At 34.4% G+C, this 16,869-nt stretch overlaps 3 protein-coding genes across 3 annotated transcripts; 1 reads left to right on the top strand and 2 right to left on the bottom strand.

Moving 5' to 3' along the window:
• Nucleotides 1–8,324: 8,324 nt before the first annotated feature.
• Nucleotides 8,325–8,908, bottom strand: LOC107174953 (auxin-responsive protein SAUR23-like). The gene has a single exon (XM_015526226.2). It carries the CDS (start codon nucleotides 8,785–8,787, stop codon nucleotides 8,494–8,496), a length of 294 nt encoding a protein of 97 aa, XP_015381712.2. The 5' UTR covers nucleotides 8,788–8,908; the 3' UTR covers nucleotides 8,325–8,493.
• Nucleotides 8,909–12,553: 3,645 nt separating this feature from the next.
• On the top strand, nucleotides 12,554–12,892 carry LOC102619295 (auxin-responsive protein SAUR21-like). The gene has a single exon (XM_006494532.2). It carries the CDS (start codon nucleotides 12,554–12,556, stop codon nucleotides 12,890–12,892), a length of 339 nt encoding a protein of 112 aa, XP_006494595.2.
• A 2,417-nt stretch (nucleotides 12,893–15,309) lies between these two features.
• LOC102619585 (auxin-induced protein 15A) lies at nucleotides 15,310–16,030 on the bottom strand. Its single transcript, XM_006494533.4, has one exon. It carries the CDS (start codon nucleotides 15,805–15,807, stop codon nucleotides 15,499–15,501), a length of 309 nt encoding a protein of 102 aa, XP_006494596.1. The 5' UTR covers nucleotides 15,808–16,030; the 3' UTR covers nucleotides 15,310–15,498.
• Nucleotides 16,031–16,869: the final 839 nt, after the last annotated feature.

Raw genomic sequence — 16,869 nt, 5'->3', positions numbered from 1 at the left:
AGAGTTTGGCTTCAATCATCCAATCGGATGCCTCAAAATTGCATGCAAGAAGTTGATTTCATTGATCTCACTTCCAGGTTACATTAATTACCCCTGAACACAATATTTAGCAATCCTATCGACAATTTTGACAACTAGCAGTTAGCTATTTTCTCTTTTTTTTAAAAAAAAAAATTGTACGTAAATAATTTCTTACTTGTGCTTAAATTTTAATGATTAGCGTATTAGGAAGTAATTAGTGACATTCTCTTGTGCGATACGTGTATTTAAAACAATGTACCGCTAAATTTTATCTCATATATATTCTTTCTTATGCAATAACTAGCAATCACAATTTTCTAAAAACACGAGCACAGAGCCGATGCAACACTAATTCCAAATCCCCAAATTAGGTGCCATTTCTTTTCTTAATTAGTGTGTTTATGTAGTTAATTAACTCTCTTGTACAGAATTACAGCAGAGGTTTGCTAAATAAATTATTTAAAAAATACTGTTACTGATTTTCTTCAATAAGTCTAAAGGAAATATTTCAACTGAGAGATTACATCTTGGTTGTTTAAATGAATATCGTTACAAGTATAGTAACAGAGCTTATTCCTGTATATCACACAAGTCACTTTCCCTTTACATGCTCTTTCAGTTTGAAAATGAAAGATGATATGTACATATTTAAGAGTATGCAAAAAACAATAGTAAGCCTATTAATATAATATTAAACTAACACATACATACAAGAAAACAACACATTGTTGAGTAATTGTGGGCTTCTCGTTCATTCTTGAGATTGAGGATACAAATTTTCTCGTGTACATTATATATGAGAGTTGATTTATTAATTAATTTTAAATATTTGAGAATATGTAGATTGATCACCTCGTTCTAAATCCAGATATGTATATCGAGAGTCCTGACTGTGCCATTGTACAATTTTATAATTCAGTGCTCAGAAGAATATTGGTCTTGTTCTGTACCACCGACATGTAATTATACTATCTACACACACAGGTAATCTTCATTCGTTCTCAGACTGTGCTGACGCATTGGAACTTGAATTTGTATTAAGTACGAATATTAACTACAAGCAACTACATATGATAGCGGCCACTCCAAATTGCAATTTCCAATTATCTGGCCAACCTTGAAAATAGTGGCCGCAAAGCTGATATCTCATCTTCCATCAAATTCTGCATTTATTGCATCAAGATAAGCATCACATGGACATGGATTTCATGTTACTCTTTATTTTCAGATGTTTGCCATTATTTTTGAGGCACCAATTGCGGCATGCAACAAGGGTGGTTTGATTTTCAAGAACCATGGCTTTAAAATAGTTTTTTATTTATTTATAAATATTGGTTAAATACGAGAGAGAATTGATGACATCAATGTTAAGCTAACCGAGCAAAGCCATGTGACCTTTTTCGTATAATAGTGGGAAGTCCGTTGATTTTGTCAAATAAAGTGGCCATCTAGATGGTATAAAGCAGCCATCTAGATGGTCAGCAATAATTTTGTTCAAAGAAGAAGAATTTTGTAGCAAGTTTGAAAGAAAAAGAAGCACACGGCTTTGATAAGAGAAAGAAGAAAAAGAAGAAAAAAATAATATATAATTGATGAATAGTGCCAAAGCTTTCTCTATAAATAGAAACGAAGAGAATGAGCAAATTCATTCCATTCAGAGAGCAATTTGGCAGTTGAGAGAGAGTTTAGAGAGCTTGAATTTATAAGCTCTTGTTATAGTGATTTAGAGAGTTTGGGTGTATTAGAGTTTTGGGAAGTGAGCTAAAATACTACAATACTTGTAATTCCTTTTCACTAGTAAAATATTTCCTTCTATCTTCGCCCGTGGATATAGGCTAAAAGCCGAACCACGTAATTTCTGGTGTCCTCTATTGTGCTTGTTCTTTATTTTCTTACAATTTCAACTTAGTTGCGATCCTGCTTCACCCACCAATTTCCTAACAGTGGTATCAGAGCTATTGGTTGTATTTTTAGAGTCGGGTACTGTTCACGTAAGGGGTACTGTTCACGTATACGGTACTATTCACAAGAAACGGTGGGAGCGATCCAAGAATTTGGCGGTGCAAAGCAGGGAATAGTGGTGTGAGTAAAGCAACTGTGTGGTTTTGTACATGTCTAGGAAAGTTATGTCACAAAGGCGATAAGAGCTTAAGGAGTCTGGATTTTAAGTGGGACCATTGTGACCCCTCTAGTCTTTCCTGGGAACTTTCTTGGTGTGCATTCTCACACATACTCACAACTATTCAAGGTGGTATATTAGCTTGTGTGCAGTATTTATCAACAAAATGACGGCAAAGTATGAAATTGAGAAATTTAACGGAAATAATTTTTCGTTGTGGAAAATGAAGATGAAAGCTGTATTGAGGAAAAATAATTGCTTGGCAGCAATTGGAGAAAGACCCATGGAGATAATTGATGACAAGTGGAATGAGGTAGACGGCAACGCAATTTCTGATCTACACTTGGCGCTTGCAGACGGAGTATTATCCAGTGTGACAGAGAAAAATACAGCGAAGGAAATATGAGATACTCTCACAAAATTGTACGAGGCCAAGTCACTACACAACAAAATCTTCTTGAAGAGAAAACTTTGTACTCTTCGAATGGCGGAATTTACAATGGTGACCGACCACATTAACACCTTGAAGACTCTATTTTCACAACTCACAACGTTGGGTCATAATATAGAGGAGAATGAACGTGCAGAGCTTCTACTTCAAAGTCTACCAGATTCGTATGATCAACTCATCATCAACCTGACGAACAACAATCCAGTGGAGAGTCTAGTTTTCGACGATGTTGCAGCCTCCGTATTAAATGAGGAGAGTAGGATAAAAAATAAGGAAAACAGACAAACAAGTTCACAGCAAGCGGAGGCGCTATCGATGACGAGAGAGAGATCAACAGAACGTGGTCTCAGTGGGAGTCACAATCATGGTAGATCAAAATCCAAAAGTAAGAAGAATGTTAAATGTTACAACTGTGGCAAGAAAGGGCACGTCAAGAAAGAGTGTTGGAGTAACCAGAAGAGAAGAGAGGGCAAAGAGCCTGAGTCATCAAATGCTCAGGGGTGTGTAGCAAGTACCTCAGATGATGGTGAAATTCTCTACAGCGAGGCAATAACTATTTCAGAAGGCAGAAAACGACTATCTGATGTTTGGCTTATAGACTCAGGAGCTACTTAGCACATGACCTCTCGGAGAGAATGGTTCCACACATATAAACTTATCTCAGGAGGATTTGTATATATGGGAGATGATCATGCCTTGGAGATCGCTGGTATTGGTACTATCAAAATAAAAATATTTGATGGTACAATTCACATAATTGGGGAGGTACGACATGTCAACGGCCTGAAGAAAAATCTATTGTTTTTGGGACAAATGGATAGTCATGGGTACAAAACTTATGTGGAGAATGAAATTATGAAGATCGTTAAAGGCACGCTTGTATTGATGAAGGCAGAAAAGATCGGTGCTAATCTATTCATGCTTAAAGGAGAAACACTATAGGAGGCTGATGCGTGTGTCGCGTCAAATGGAGAAGAGTCAATGATGATGTGGCATCTCAAACTTGGCCACATGTCAGAACAAGGTTTGAAGATTCTCTCTGAGCAAAAATTGCTCCTAGGGCTCAAATCGGTAAGTTTACCATTTTACGAGCATTGTGTTATAAGTAAGCAATATAAATTAAAATTCAGTAGATCTATTGCTAGAAGTAAATGCATTCTAGACTTGATTCATTCTGATGTTTGGGAATCACCGGATATATCCATGGGAGGTGCAAAGTACATGGTGACTTTCATTGATGATTATTCCAGAAGATGTTGGGTGTATCCAATTAAGAAAAAGTCAGATGTATTTCTAGTGTTTAAAGAATACAAAGCGCGGGTGGAACTTGAATCTGGTAAAAAGATCAAGTGCTTGAGGACAGATAATGGTGGAGAGTATACAAACGGCGAGTTTTTTGCTTTCTGTAAGCAAGAAGGTATTCAGAGGCAGTTCACGGTGGCATACACTCCTCAATAAAATGGAGTGGCAGAGTGGATGAATAGAACTCTTACAGAATGGATAAGAGCTATGTTAAGGACTGCTGGTCTACCCAATTTATTCTGGGCAGAAGCAGCCAAAACTGCCTGTTATATAGTAAATCGATCGCCATCTACAGCTATTGGGCTGAAGACAGCGATGGAGATGTGGACTGGAAAGCCAGCTGATTATTCCTACCTACATGCATTTGGATGTCCTGTGTATGTGATGTACAATGCCCAAGAAAGAACAAAGCTGGATCCAAAATCTATAAGATGTATCTTCTTGGGGTATGCTGATGGAGTAAAGGGGTACCGTCTGTGGGACCCCACTGCACACAAGATCGTCATCAGCAGAAATGTTATCTTTATAAAAGATCAACTGCAAAGGAGAGATGAGGATGATGGCACTGCAAAAGAAAAGTCAGAGATTGTGCCGGTATATGTCGAAAATAATCCAGAAAATTTAAATTCTTCTAAAGCAGCACCAGAGCACGAAGAACAAGAACCAGTCGAGTCCGAGGCTCCAGAAGTTTGTCGATCAACTCGTGAGAGACGACCGCCAACGTGGCACTCGGAGTATGTCATAGAAATCAATGTTGCGTACTATCTTCTAACAGAGGATGGAGAGCCTTCAATTTTCCATGAATCTTTAAACAGCTCAGATGTTGCTTTGTGGATGACAGCAATGCAAGAAGAAATTGAAGCTCTACACAAGAACAAGACATGAGAACTTGTACCACTACCACGTGGTAGAAAAGCCATTGGAAACAAATGGGTCTACAAGATCAAACGTGATGGCAATGACCCAGTGGAGCGGTATCATGCGAGATTGGTGGTGAAAGGATATGCTCAGAAAGAAGGTATTGACTTCAACGAGATATTTTCACCGGTGGTTCGACTCACAACAGTCAGAGTAGTCTTGGCGATGTGTGCTACATTTGACTTACATCTTGAGCAGTTAGATGTGAAAACTGCATTTTTTCATGGAGAACTTGAAGAAGAAATATATATGCTCCAACTAGAAGGTTTTGCAGAAACAGGAAAAGAGAACTTGGTCTGCAGGTTGAACAAATCTCTATACGGTCTCAAACAGGCACCGAGGTGTTGGTATAAGAGATTTGATTCCTTCATTATGAGCCTTGGATACAACAGACTCAGTTCAGACCATTGTGCATATTATAAGAGGTTTGAAGATAATGATTTTATCATTTTGCTGTTGTATGTGGATGACATGTTGGTAGCAAGTCCCAACAAAGATCGAGTCCAAGAATTGAAGGCACAGTTGGCTAGGGAGTTTGAAATGAAAGACTTGGGACCAGCAAACAAGATTCTAGAGATGCAAATTCACTGAGACAGAAATAATAGGAAGATTTGGCTTTCTCAGAAGAATTACTTGAAGAAAATCTTGCGACGCTTCAACATGCAAGATTGTAAGTCAATTTCTACCCCACTTCCTGTTAATTTCAAATTATCCTCAAGTATGTGTCCTAGCAATGAAGCAGAGAGGAAGGAAATGTCTCGAGTACCGTATGCATCAGCAGTGGGAAGTTTGATGTTCGCTATGATATGTACTAGACCAGACATTGCACAAGCATTGGAGTAGTCAATCGATACATGGCGAATCCTGGTGGAGAGCATTGGATAGCTGTGAAGAGGATTCTGAGATACATCAAAGGAACCTCAGATGTTGCATTATGTTATGGAGGATCAGAGTTTACTGTCAGGGGCTATGTGGATTCAGATTTTGCAGGAGACCTTGATAAAAGGAAATTCACTACTGGTTATGTGTTTGCACTTGCAGGAGCAGCTGTAAGCTGGGTTTCGAAACTGCAGACCGTTGTGGCTTTATCTACAACAGAAGCAGAGTACATGGTAGCTACACAAGCTTACAAGGAAGCTATTTGGATACAAAGGTTATTGGAGGAGCTCGGGCACAAACAAGAGAAAATTTCTGTGTTTTGTGACAGTCAGAGCGCTTTGCACATTGCAAAGAATCCAGCCTTTCATTCCAGGACAAAGTACATAGGAGTTCAGTATCACTTCGTTTGAGAAGTAGTGGAAGACGAAAATGTGGATTTACAGAAAATCCATACGAAGGAGAACCTAGCAGATGATTTGATCAAGCCGATAAATATTGATAAGTTTGTCTGGAGTAGATCCTCTTGTGGCCTAACAGAAACGTAGGCAACATGATTATGACGAAGCAGAAAGGATGGTGTGGAGATTGATTGATTTTCAATTTAATCTCCAAGTGGGAGAATGTCAATATTGGCTGCATCTAGAAGCTTTGAATAAACAAGATTTTTTACACACGACTTTGAAGATTGAAAATGGGCCGAAATACTTGAAGAGCAAAATGGAAAAAGAAATGTTTAAAGAAGAAAATGATGAACACGGTTTTGACTTTCTTGGCCATCATTTTGCTATAAATAGAAGTGCAAATGAAGAGCTTAGGCATTCCATTCTGAAAGAAATTTAGCAGTTGAGAGAGAGTTTAGAGAGCTTGAATTTATAAGCTCTTGTTATAGTGATTTAGAGAGTTTGGGTGTATTGGGGTTTTGGGAAGTGAGCTAAAATAATACAATACTTGTAACTCATTTTCACTAGTAAAATATTTCCTTCTGTCTTCGCCCGTGGATGTAGGCTAAAAGCCGAACCACGTAATTTCTGGTGTTCTCTAGTGTGCTTGTTCTTTATTTTCTTCCAATTTTATTTTAGCTGCGTGTCTGCTTCACTCACCAATTTCCTAACAAATTTTACAAAAAAGAGAGGAGAGGAGAGGAAAAAAAAAAGAGAGATAAAAGAAGTGATTTTTTATCAAATAAAATAGTTAAACTGTGATTGATCCTCTTTTTTCTTTATTTTATTGGATTAGTATGCTAGCTAGCTAAAAATTCAAAACCCCTTTCTTGATAACACTAAATATAATACGTGATAAACCTTCAAGCGCCAACTCTTCTTCACTTTGCTCAAATTTTTGAAATGCTGCATGCAACACCGTCCATTCCTAGGTTCATTTCAAAACATCCTTGATCACTTTTTCACTTCGAAATTCATCATCAGTTGAGTACAAATTAAAACATGGGTACCCATATGCCTTAGATGATTCTTAATAATGCCAAGCAAGTTCCCAAATTGAAAAATAATTCTAAAAATTAACGTGGTGTAAATAATGCTAAAAATCAATTTGGTGTTCCAAAAGACAATGTAGCAGTTTATGTTGGGGAACTTGAGAAGAAGCGATTGTGTTTCAATATCGTACTTGAGTCATCATTCATTCGTTCATTTACTTAAAAGGGCTCGGAGGAGTTTGGATTCAATCATCTAGTGGGTGCCCTAACAATTCCATGCAGAGAAGATTTCTTCATCAATATCACTTCTCAATTGAATTTGAATGCTTTGCGATGAAGATTCAATGACTACAGCCATCTTCTATAGTTTTGACTGACTTAATTGTTGGAGTCGGAAATATTAATCCATGCTAGCTTTGTTTTTAATTGCTCTTGTAAATTAGTTTTATCAACTGAGAAATGATTTTTTATTTCTTTTTGCTTATCAAATCTTCTTTTATCTCTGGCCCCTGCATCTCTGCATAATAATAATGAACTAAATATAGAGTACTGATATTTAAATCGAATAATTTGGTATAATGAAAATAAAATAACTGTTTTAGTGTGTAAAGTAAAAAATTAAATTTATAACACCGCATAGTTTTATAGTCATTTTTATCATCTTTAAGACATTGTTAAACTCTTTTATTATTTTTCCTAAATATTGTTCCTTCATACATTCTTGATTTTGAATTTGAATCGGCATAATTAACTCAATATTGTTGTAATAAATTCTATCCCAATTTTGTACACTAATTTATGGTGCAAAACCCTCTTTCCTCTGAAGTCACGGTTCAAAAGCATAGACCCGACTTGCCGCAGTCGCTGCTTGTCATGTGTCGTGGACTTCAACTTTGCTGTGCAGCCTCAGACCCTCAACTCACTCTCATTACTGCGAATTAATTAAGCCTGAATCCGAAGCACAAAAGCTTTGAACTGTAGATGGAGAAGAAAGTGTTTGCTTGGATACTCTGGCTCAAATGAATCCAGCTAAATTTATCGTTAGAAATTCAGCTAAAGACAATGGGGTTTGGGGTGTGAAAAGTGATGCCGTAGAAAATTAAACTTAAGCCCGCATTCTGAAAATTAAACTTGTAATTAGGTACGTTGTGATAAGAATCATACGAAAGATTGAGAAGAATCAAGAGCGAGATTTGCAAAAATAGAAATAAAACATCTGGCATTTCTGTTGATCTTTCAAAGTCAAAAGGAAAAAAAAAAAAAAACTTTATGTTTCTCTGCCACTCATGACACTGGGGATTATTTTTTACACATTGTTTTTCTACAATTTTTCAAATCTGGTTAGGTTTCAAAATTTTTCTTCAGAAATAATTAATGTAACCTTGAAGTGAGATCAATGAAAGCATCTTCCTTGCATGGAATTGTAAGACCCCCCATGGGATGATTGAAGCCAAACTCTTCCTCTGCCCTGTTAAGCAAGTCAGCAAATAAAGGGTGATTCAAATAAGAAATGGGAACCACAAATCTCTTTCTTTCCATCTCTCCAACATAAACTGCAATGTGGCCTCTTGGTACTACTTGATCTGCCGATTTAAGCGCATGATTATTATGCCTCTTCAAGATTTGCTTGGCATTGTGGATCATGGAAAGCAAACGGATACCCATTCTTGACTTTGAACCTGATAGCACTGAATAGAGAGAGAAGTAAAATGATGCAAAAGAACTTGATCTGAAAATGTTGTATTAATAGTTGGATAGTGTGTAAATGAAGAAGAAAGAAGCTGGTTGTTGGAGGTATTTATAGGGTTATGAAAACCGAGTGATAATGGGCTAGAAGTTTTGCTATAAATAAATTATAGCAAAATTAAATACTTATGTGGAGTGTACTAGCTGGCTTAGTGGGTACTGGATATTTTGAGTGGACCCTGCCACCATGAAAGCTCACATGGCTTTGATCATTCATTTTTTTTTTTTTGTCTTTCTGATGATCTATCAACAAAGTTATGTTGGAAAATACGATTAGTGTGCTTTTGAAGTCAAGTCATCATCTCATCAGTGTTAAAACTCTCTCCTAAGGCTTGTCCTTGTTACTTGATAAAAGCAGTGGCCGTACACGGAAAATTGAAGAAAAAATAAATCAACATAGTCACGATTACGGATATATACTTGTTTATTCTTTATAATTTATATTAATTATTTAATTTATCTTTATATATTTTTAAATTAATTTACAAATTTTCTTATTGTTATTCCCGTAGACGTTACATTTATTTTTTCATGAGTGAAATAATATTTTTATTAAATATAACTTAAAATTTAAATAACATGACATGTAACAGATGACAAATAAATGAATTAAGTAATTTTTAACTTATTTTGCTAAGTAGCACTCTAGTTATTCTTAGAACTTATTTTTACTCTTTAACAGCATATTTTTGAGCCTTGCATAGATGAAATGGACTATTAAAACTCTTTAGAGATTAAACTGATGAAAACAATTATAAGCGGAACTAAAGTATCATTCTATCATTTGTTTAAAATATATATTATTTACTTTATGAATGAAGCACCACATGCTACATGTATTCTATCAAAAATATTGGAATACGATTTGGAATATGTATAACATTAGTCTTTAAAACTTGTCTTTGTCTAGCTACAAGATTTCCCTGAACTTATATTTTTGATACAAATCAAGGGAGATTCTTGATGTCAGGAAAGTAATTAATTGGACTACATCTAACACATCAAAAAATATTTTGAACGATTATATATATACATAATAATTTCAGTTGGATTCATATTCCTTTTTCTAGATTAATTATTCTCAATTAATATAAAGTAATCATGCACTCTTCTAATTCTCCTATAAAATTTTCCACATATATGTTTAAGCTCGATACGAAGTTGGATTTTCAAACTGTCCATATAGAGCCAGGGTGGTGAACGTGTGTCAATTAAGCAAAAGAATATATAAATGTAAAAGCTACGTATATAAAAGATCTCTACATATATAACCCAATATATAATTAAGAAATTAAAAGGAATCCCAATTATTTGGTTTCAAAGTGCATTTTGCAGTTGGAGGCCAGATAACATGCACAAAGGATACAAAACAAAATAAAGACTTTGACGAATGATGATATGATACGCTCTTAATTCACGAAACCGAGAGCAATATCAGAATTATCACTACTTCGAGCGAGTGTTGGCTCCAGGGAAAAGAATTTTGAAATTGGAAATGAAAAGAAGAAGGAAAAGACGAGTCAGAGAGAGAAGGAAAGTGGTCCATTCATTTCATGCCTCCCAAAAGGACAAATCCAGCAATATATAACAGACAATCCAAAATAACCAATATTGACAACGCGACAGAAAGTAACAAAAAGGAATCCAAAACAAACTCAGCCAATCACAATATTTCTATGGACCATCCTAAACGACGTAGTCTTTAAGCCAGTCTCGAAGTTTCTTTGTTTGTTTGGGCCGTTGATTATCTTGCACTGGTTCATGGTGAACTTTCTCCATGGGCTGATTGCCTATGGGTTCTTGGTTGAGCTCTTCCGCTAGTGCCCCCTCTGATGGCTCCAATTTGATATATAAATTTGTATCATGATAGCTCATGAGTGGGCGTCACCCATGCTATAAATTTGCAGTTACAGGCTTTGCGGCTAATGCCATTTTTCTGGGAATAATTTAATTAACAGTCGCATGAACTTATATATTGATTGACAGACTGATCGATATCTCCTTTTTGTTTTTTTATTTCACTCCTATCACATGCATTGACTCTTGCGTCAATATTTTTAAACCTATCATGGGACAATGTACCTCGCATCAACTCCAATGGGATACCGTTCCAAATTTTTAAATTGAAAGTCACCAATTTTTCTTGTATAATAACACAAATTTGCCAAAATGCAACATAAAAGTTATGAAATTCAATTTGAAAAGCAAAATTATGTCATTATAATATTAGAGTCATATATATAAAAACTGATGGATCTAACTTATACTTCAAAGTTCATAAACTTTAGGGTTGCACTAAACTTATTTTTTTAACTCATGAACTATTATATAACATAATTTCCTCAAACGCTTTTTGCCATGTACAAACCATCCTTTTTGCTTGATCTTTGTCAAGTGGAAAGGTAGTGTGGTTCCCATTTGTGCATAAATTTAATTACGATACCATATAGAAGACCATAATCTTAACTCATATTAAAAAGTTAACTAATAGAATTAAGGATTGCCTTAAACCTATCATGGGACAATGTATCTTGCATCAACTCCAGTAGGATACCGTACCAAATTTTTAATTGAATGTCACCGATTTTTTCTTGTTTGTCTCACATGTTTCTTGTATCATAAGAGAAATTTGCAAAATGCAACATAAAACTTATGAAATTTGAAAAAAAAATTATGACAGTATAACAATATATATAAAAATTGATGGATCTAACTAATACTTAGAAGTTCATAAAGTCTAGAGTATCATTAAGCTTATTTTTTTTAGCTCGTGAACTATTATATAACATAATCTCCTCAAATGCTTTCTGCCGTATAAACTGGTCTTTTTATCTGATTTTTGTCAACTGAAAAACTAGTGTAGTTTCCACTTACGCATTAATTTAATTATAATACCGTATAGAAGTTCGTAAACTTAACTCATATTTAAAAGTTAACTAATAGAATTAAGGCTTACCTTAAATCTATATACATATTCTTAATTCATGAACTATATATATACACACTCACATATATTATTAGCCAATGTAGATAATCTCTTCAACATACGGATCATAGCAATGACCTACCTATCCTTTTATTAACCATAATATAAGTTCAAATTCATGGGCATGTTGGAAAGGTACACTGAAAGCAGAATTTATTAGATTGTAGGTAGCCACTGGATCAAGGTATGGGCACACAACAAATTAAGAACTAGAAAAAGCCAGTTTCAAAGTTCCATGTTATCATGATAAGAAAGATACTTGTAGCTAGTACGTTGTAACCCATGAATCTCGATGAATTTTCGGATCTGGAGCAACAATCATTTATATTTGATTGAGCCACTGCCACTGACATCAATAACATGCTCAGAGAAATTAATGGCCTTTCCAATTCCAGATGTGAAAAACAGTGGGCGGATTTGCTAAAAATAGCCTTTGTTTTCACTTCTTCATTTCTTGGGACCCAATTTCTCCAAGTGGGCGTTATGATTGTACACAATTACACACATTCTAATAATTTCTCTAATGCAAGGACAACGTACATCTTGCTTGCTAGTGGCTACATATATAACATCCATGCCACAACATATATGTTTCAACATTATTCTTCCCCTATATATAAATAAACAACCCCATTTGAGAAATTATCATCAATTCAAAGTATTAATTTTATCACATTGATCATTTTCAGTAAAGGAAAAATGGGTATTAAAATGCAGGATATGGTTCTTCATGCAAAGCAAATTATTAGACGACGATTGTCATCTAATAATAAGCAGCAGCAATTCTCATCATATCAAACATCAACAGCTTCGGATGTCCCAAAGGGGCATTTTGCAATTTATGTGGGACAGGAAGACAAGAAGAAGAAGCGTTTTGTCGTGCCGATATCGTATTTGAAGCATCCTTTATTCCAGGCCTTGTTGAGTCAAGCTGAAGAAGAGTTTGGTTTTGATTATAGAATGCACGGCATCACCATTCCTTGTGGTGAAGATGAATTCCTCAATCTTACTTCTCGTTTGAATAATGGTTCATGGTGACCAGTGTACTCACAGCTGATCGATCAAGTATATGTATAGCTAATTAGTATTTTATCAATGGGATTTTAACTTATTCTTCTTGGGTTTTTGTTAATCTACATTTAGTTTAATTAGCTTTATATATCTTTTATAGTTTTTACACTTGTACATGAATTAATTAAAGGGTTCGGTGAAAATCTTTGATGCCGTTCAAGTTTTGGTTCTAATGTTTACATTGCACTTTCATCTTCTTCTTTTTTGGAGCTTAGACAATTGAGACTTGAGAGCAAACATCATGTGCACATCATCAATATTCGATATGATTTTTGCTTTTTAAAATAATCTGTACTCTCTATTTTGAATAATAAATTTATGCTTAGAATATGATGGTCATAGTCTAAGAAAATTTAAATAAAATATATAGTGTGAGAAATGTGGTGCTAATTAGATTTTAAAAAAAATTGTAATTTTGGAACGCCGTTAGTCAATATAAAAAAACACAAATATGGCATTAGAGTTGACACAAGTAGTAGCTGCGTGATATCGAGAATGAAGGTTTACTTTCTTTTATAGATTTTGAATTTTTACCATTATTATAATTTTTGCAATGAAAGATATTAAAGAAACAGATACTGACAAGATATTGAAAAATCATATATCAATACCAGTTTTTTCTATTTATAATTGAATAATCAACACTAATTGATGATAATTTTTATCAACGTTTTATCTAATTATTTTATATGAATACATGTATCTTACAATCAGCTTGCAATTTTCGGTGTCTGAGTTTGGCCATGATTTGAAAGCATGCAAGTAGACAAGTGTGAACGTGCATGCATGCAGGCACTAACGGCCACAACTGCAGTGCTGCACTCAGTTCAGAACAGGAAACCCCTTATAAACAATGGCTAAAATTTTGGTGACAGTGCAGTTATTTACTATGAAAATATATATTTTACTAAAATGACGTTAAAGAGCTATATGTAGTTGCTTTGTTTTTGTAACAATCTACTCCTTAGATATATTATCATCAGTAAGAGACCCAAAAATTTTATTTAGTAGCGTCTTACTATAATACAATTGAAAAACGAATTCTATTATGTTGGAACCACTTTACAATAAAACACTCTTTCATAGCCAGACGATTAAAGGTATAACATGATTTTTACTAATTATCACTTTGCATGTGTGGTTATTATTTGTACTCAACTTTAAAGCAACTCCAAGATAGTCATGACCTTGAAAAAAAAATTTTATCCGAAAAGAATAAGTGCAAAATTATTGAACTTCATTGAATTAATGATTTTCAACACATTGGCAACAATCCTCGACTTGTTTTCAGTTTTAAAAAAGTTATATACTATAATAACTTCATTGTTAACTTAATCAATAATTTAAAATTTTGTTGTTTTCAAGTAATGACTTAAATGAATATTATTATTCGAGGCAAACATAAAAAACTTACCATAAATTAATAGTAAGAAATTTAGTTGATCAAATAACTCCAACTCAGCTGAACCTATTTAATTCATATAAGAAAACCTTAATAATTTCTTCATTTTTGATATGAATGTGAGAATGAGAATGTGCAAATTTGTTTTTGAAAGGGTGCTGAAATCGATTGGCTAATGAATAAGTTAAAAACTATTGACTTTTGGCTTGATATTTTTGAAAATTCAAAACCATGAGATTGAATTATGAGGGGGGCACCACTTTCAAGTCCAAAACACATATAAAAAACTAAGAAATGGCCCAAACATAAAACATATTTGAAAAAATAAATTGTAAATTTAGAAGGGGTTTTAAATTTTTTAATGGACCAAATATAATATGTTGAAATAAATTTTAAATTCTAAAGGAGGCTGAAGTCCCTCCTAGGCCTATGATAGGCCCATGATTATAATTAACAATCTACTGAGAATTTATGTAAATTTGAAGCCTCTCAACACTTGTTTAGAAATTTACTCTCGTTGTAATACTGGAAGAAATATGCTTCAATTCCACATTTTGTGAAAAAGAGAAAAGAGATTCATATGGACTCGTATAGATTGAACTTTTTCATCTTTCCTTGTGATCATAGAATATTTCGGAGGTAGCCAATTTGCTACATTGGCATACAACTATTTTCTCCTTGTCTATTGCCAATTTATTCAGATTTTTCTCTTTCCACATGGCATCTGAACATATGACCCTATAATGATCAATTTTAGGATGTGGATGTGCACGGCAGATTTTTTCCACTTGCTTCACTCTGTTGTATTTTATGAACACTTGGTGTATGACACAAAGTTGAGACCCTTTTTCTCCAATGATTGATCTGAATTAATGTTTTTGAAAATCAGATGGAATTCTTACACAAGATGGAGAAAATAGTAGCCTCAATTTAGAAATTAGAAAATTGACACCAAGGTGAAAAAAAATTATTTAAGCTTTATTATTAGAAATTTATTTACATTACAGCTGTATACATGGGATTGAATGGAAAGAGCCGCATACAAAATTGAAGAGACTGCTTTTGACTGTCTCACAAATTAATATTTGCTTCAACTTGGGAGAAAATAATGACCAGTTAATGAATCAACAAGATGATCAATTGTGGCAAGAATGTAGAAGCCGCTGCCATTTTATGAACAATTCAAAGTTGAAGTTAAGCTGACGAAGTATTCTTCACTGCATGGAATTGTCAGACCGCCCATCGGATGATCAAATCCAAATTCTTCTTCAGCCATATTTAGGAGGTCTTGGAATAGAGGGTGATTCAAATATGATATTGGAATTACAAACCTCTTTCTGTAGCCTTCTCCAACATAAATTGCAATGTGGCCTTTTGGCACATTATTTGTATTGTTAGCCACAGCCATTCTGATCTTTGCTGATAAAGTTCTCTGAAGCTTTTGTTTAGCATGAGCGAAACCCATCAATTGGATGCCCATTTAGCAATGAAAGAAAGAATGCTATTGATGAAGTAAAAGAAAAGTTTATTTGGTTTGAAATGGCATCTTTAATTAATATCAAATATTTATAGGCAGATATGTGAAAACAAAAACAACCTTAACTGGATAGGAATGGGATAATGAGAGGTCGTTGAAGAATCATGAGAAAAACATAACAGGTGAAAGAATTGGTTATGTTTCACATGGTATTGCCATGTCTATGGTTAAGCATCGTGCCCACCACATAGAGAAACAAAAAAGATAGGGATGCAATTTGTGTTTTTGCATGAGAATATATAATTTCCTGTGTTAATTTGAAATAATTCTATGGCTCTATTTCGAATACATTTTAGTTTATTCATAGAAGCATTGAATTTAGCTGACTACGTGTGTTATTTAAATCGTGGGCTTTTTTTTTTGGGTGTTAACTAGCCAACCAGCCATTTCTTTGGGTCCCTACCATTTGCCTAAACTGATTTAATTTGTCCGAACTTGCATTTATTGGCTGCTTTATATCAGCTAAAAATGATTCTTCTTAGTATTCAATCTCTTAAGTTTTTCATGACAAAGATGATGTGGTTACACTCAGACAATCCATGTGTACATTGGTGATCAAGTTGGACTGTGATTAGCTCACTGAATTTAACTAGTTATTACAGAAATTGCTCTTTCTTAAATCACATATCCGATTCATTGAATTTAGAAACCAAGTAGATTCAGTGGATTTGCAGTGAATAGTAAGCAATTTTTCATGAGAACATAGTATATATGCAAAACTGTGTGTGCAAACTTAGATCTGGCACTATGATTAATTGCTAATCCACTACCTTAAAGGTCAATAGAGTTATTGATCCGTTCATACTTCACATGGCATACAGTTTCTTCTTGGTTTTGGAATGTCAAATACTCTCAATTTGAAACATGGAACAGAGAAGAAGGGACAATTTCAGGAATCACATTTGGTTTGTGAACAAGTGCTCGTTCATTTCAAGAGAGGATGATAAGTGATTTATATGATATGCCTAGGTTGGACATATCATTTATAAACTTTACATGGATCCT

The sequence above is a fragment of the Citrus sinensis genome, chromosome 8 (assembly GCF_022201045.2).
Source record: "Citrus sinensis cultivar Valencia sweet orange chromosome 8, DVS_A1.0, whole genome shotgun sequence".
In the NCBI taxonomy this organism is placed as follows: domain Eukaryota; kingdom Viridiplantae; phylum Streptophyta; class Magnoliopsida; order Sapindales; family Rutaceae; genus Citrus; species Citrus sinensis.
Note: the sequence above shows the minus strand (reverse complement) of the source record. Positions and strands in the feature narration are given on the sequence as shown.

Bases quoted from the DNA above. Each gene is read 5' to 3' on its own strand.
- LOC107174953 (XM_015526226.2), bottom strand. From the start codon at position 8,787: ATGGGTATCCGTTTGCTTTCCATGATCCACAATGCCAAGCAAATCTTG.
- LOC102619295 (XM_006494532.2), top strand. From the start codon at position 12,554: ATGGGTATTAAAATGCAGGATATGGTTCTTCATGCAAAGCAAATTATT.
- LOC102619585 (XM_006494533.4), bottom strand. From the start codon at position 15,807: ATGGGCATCCAATTGATGGGTTTCGCTCATGCTAAACAAAAGCTTCAG.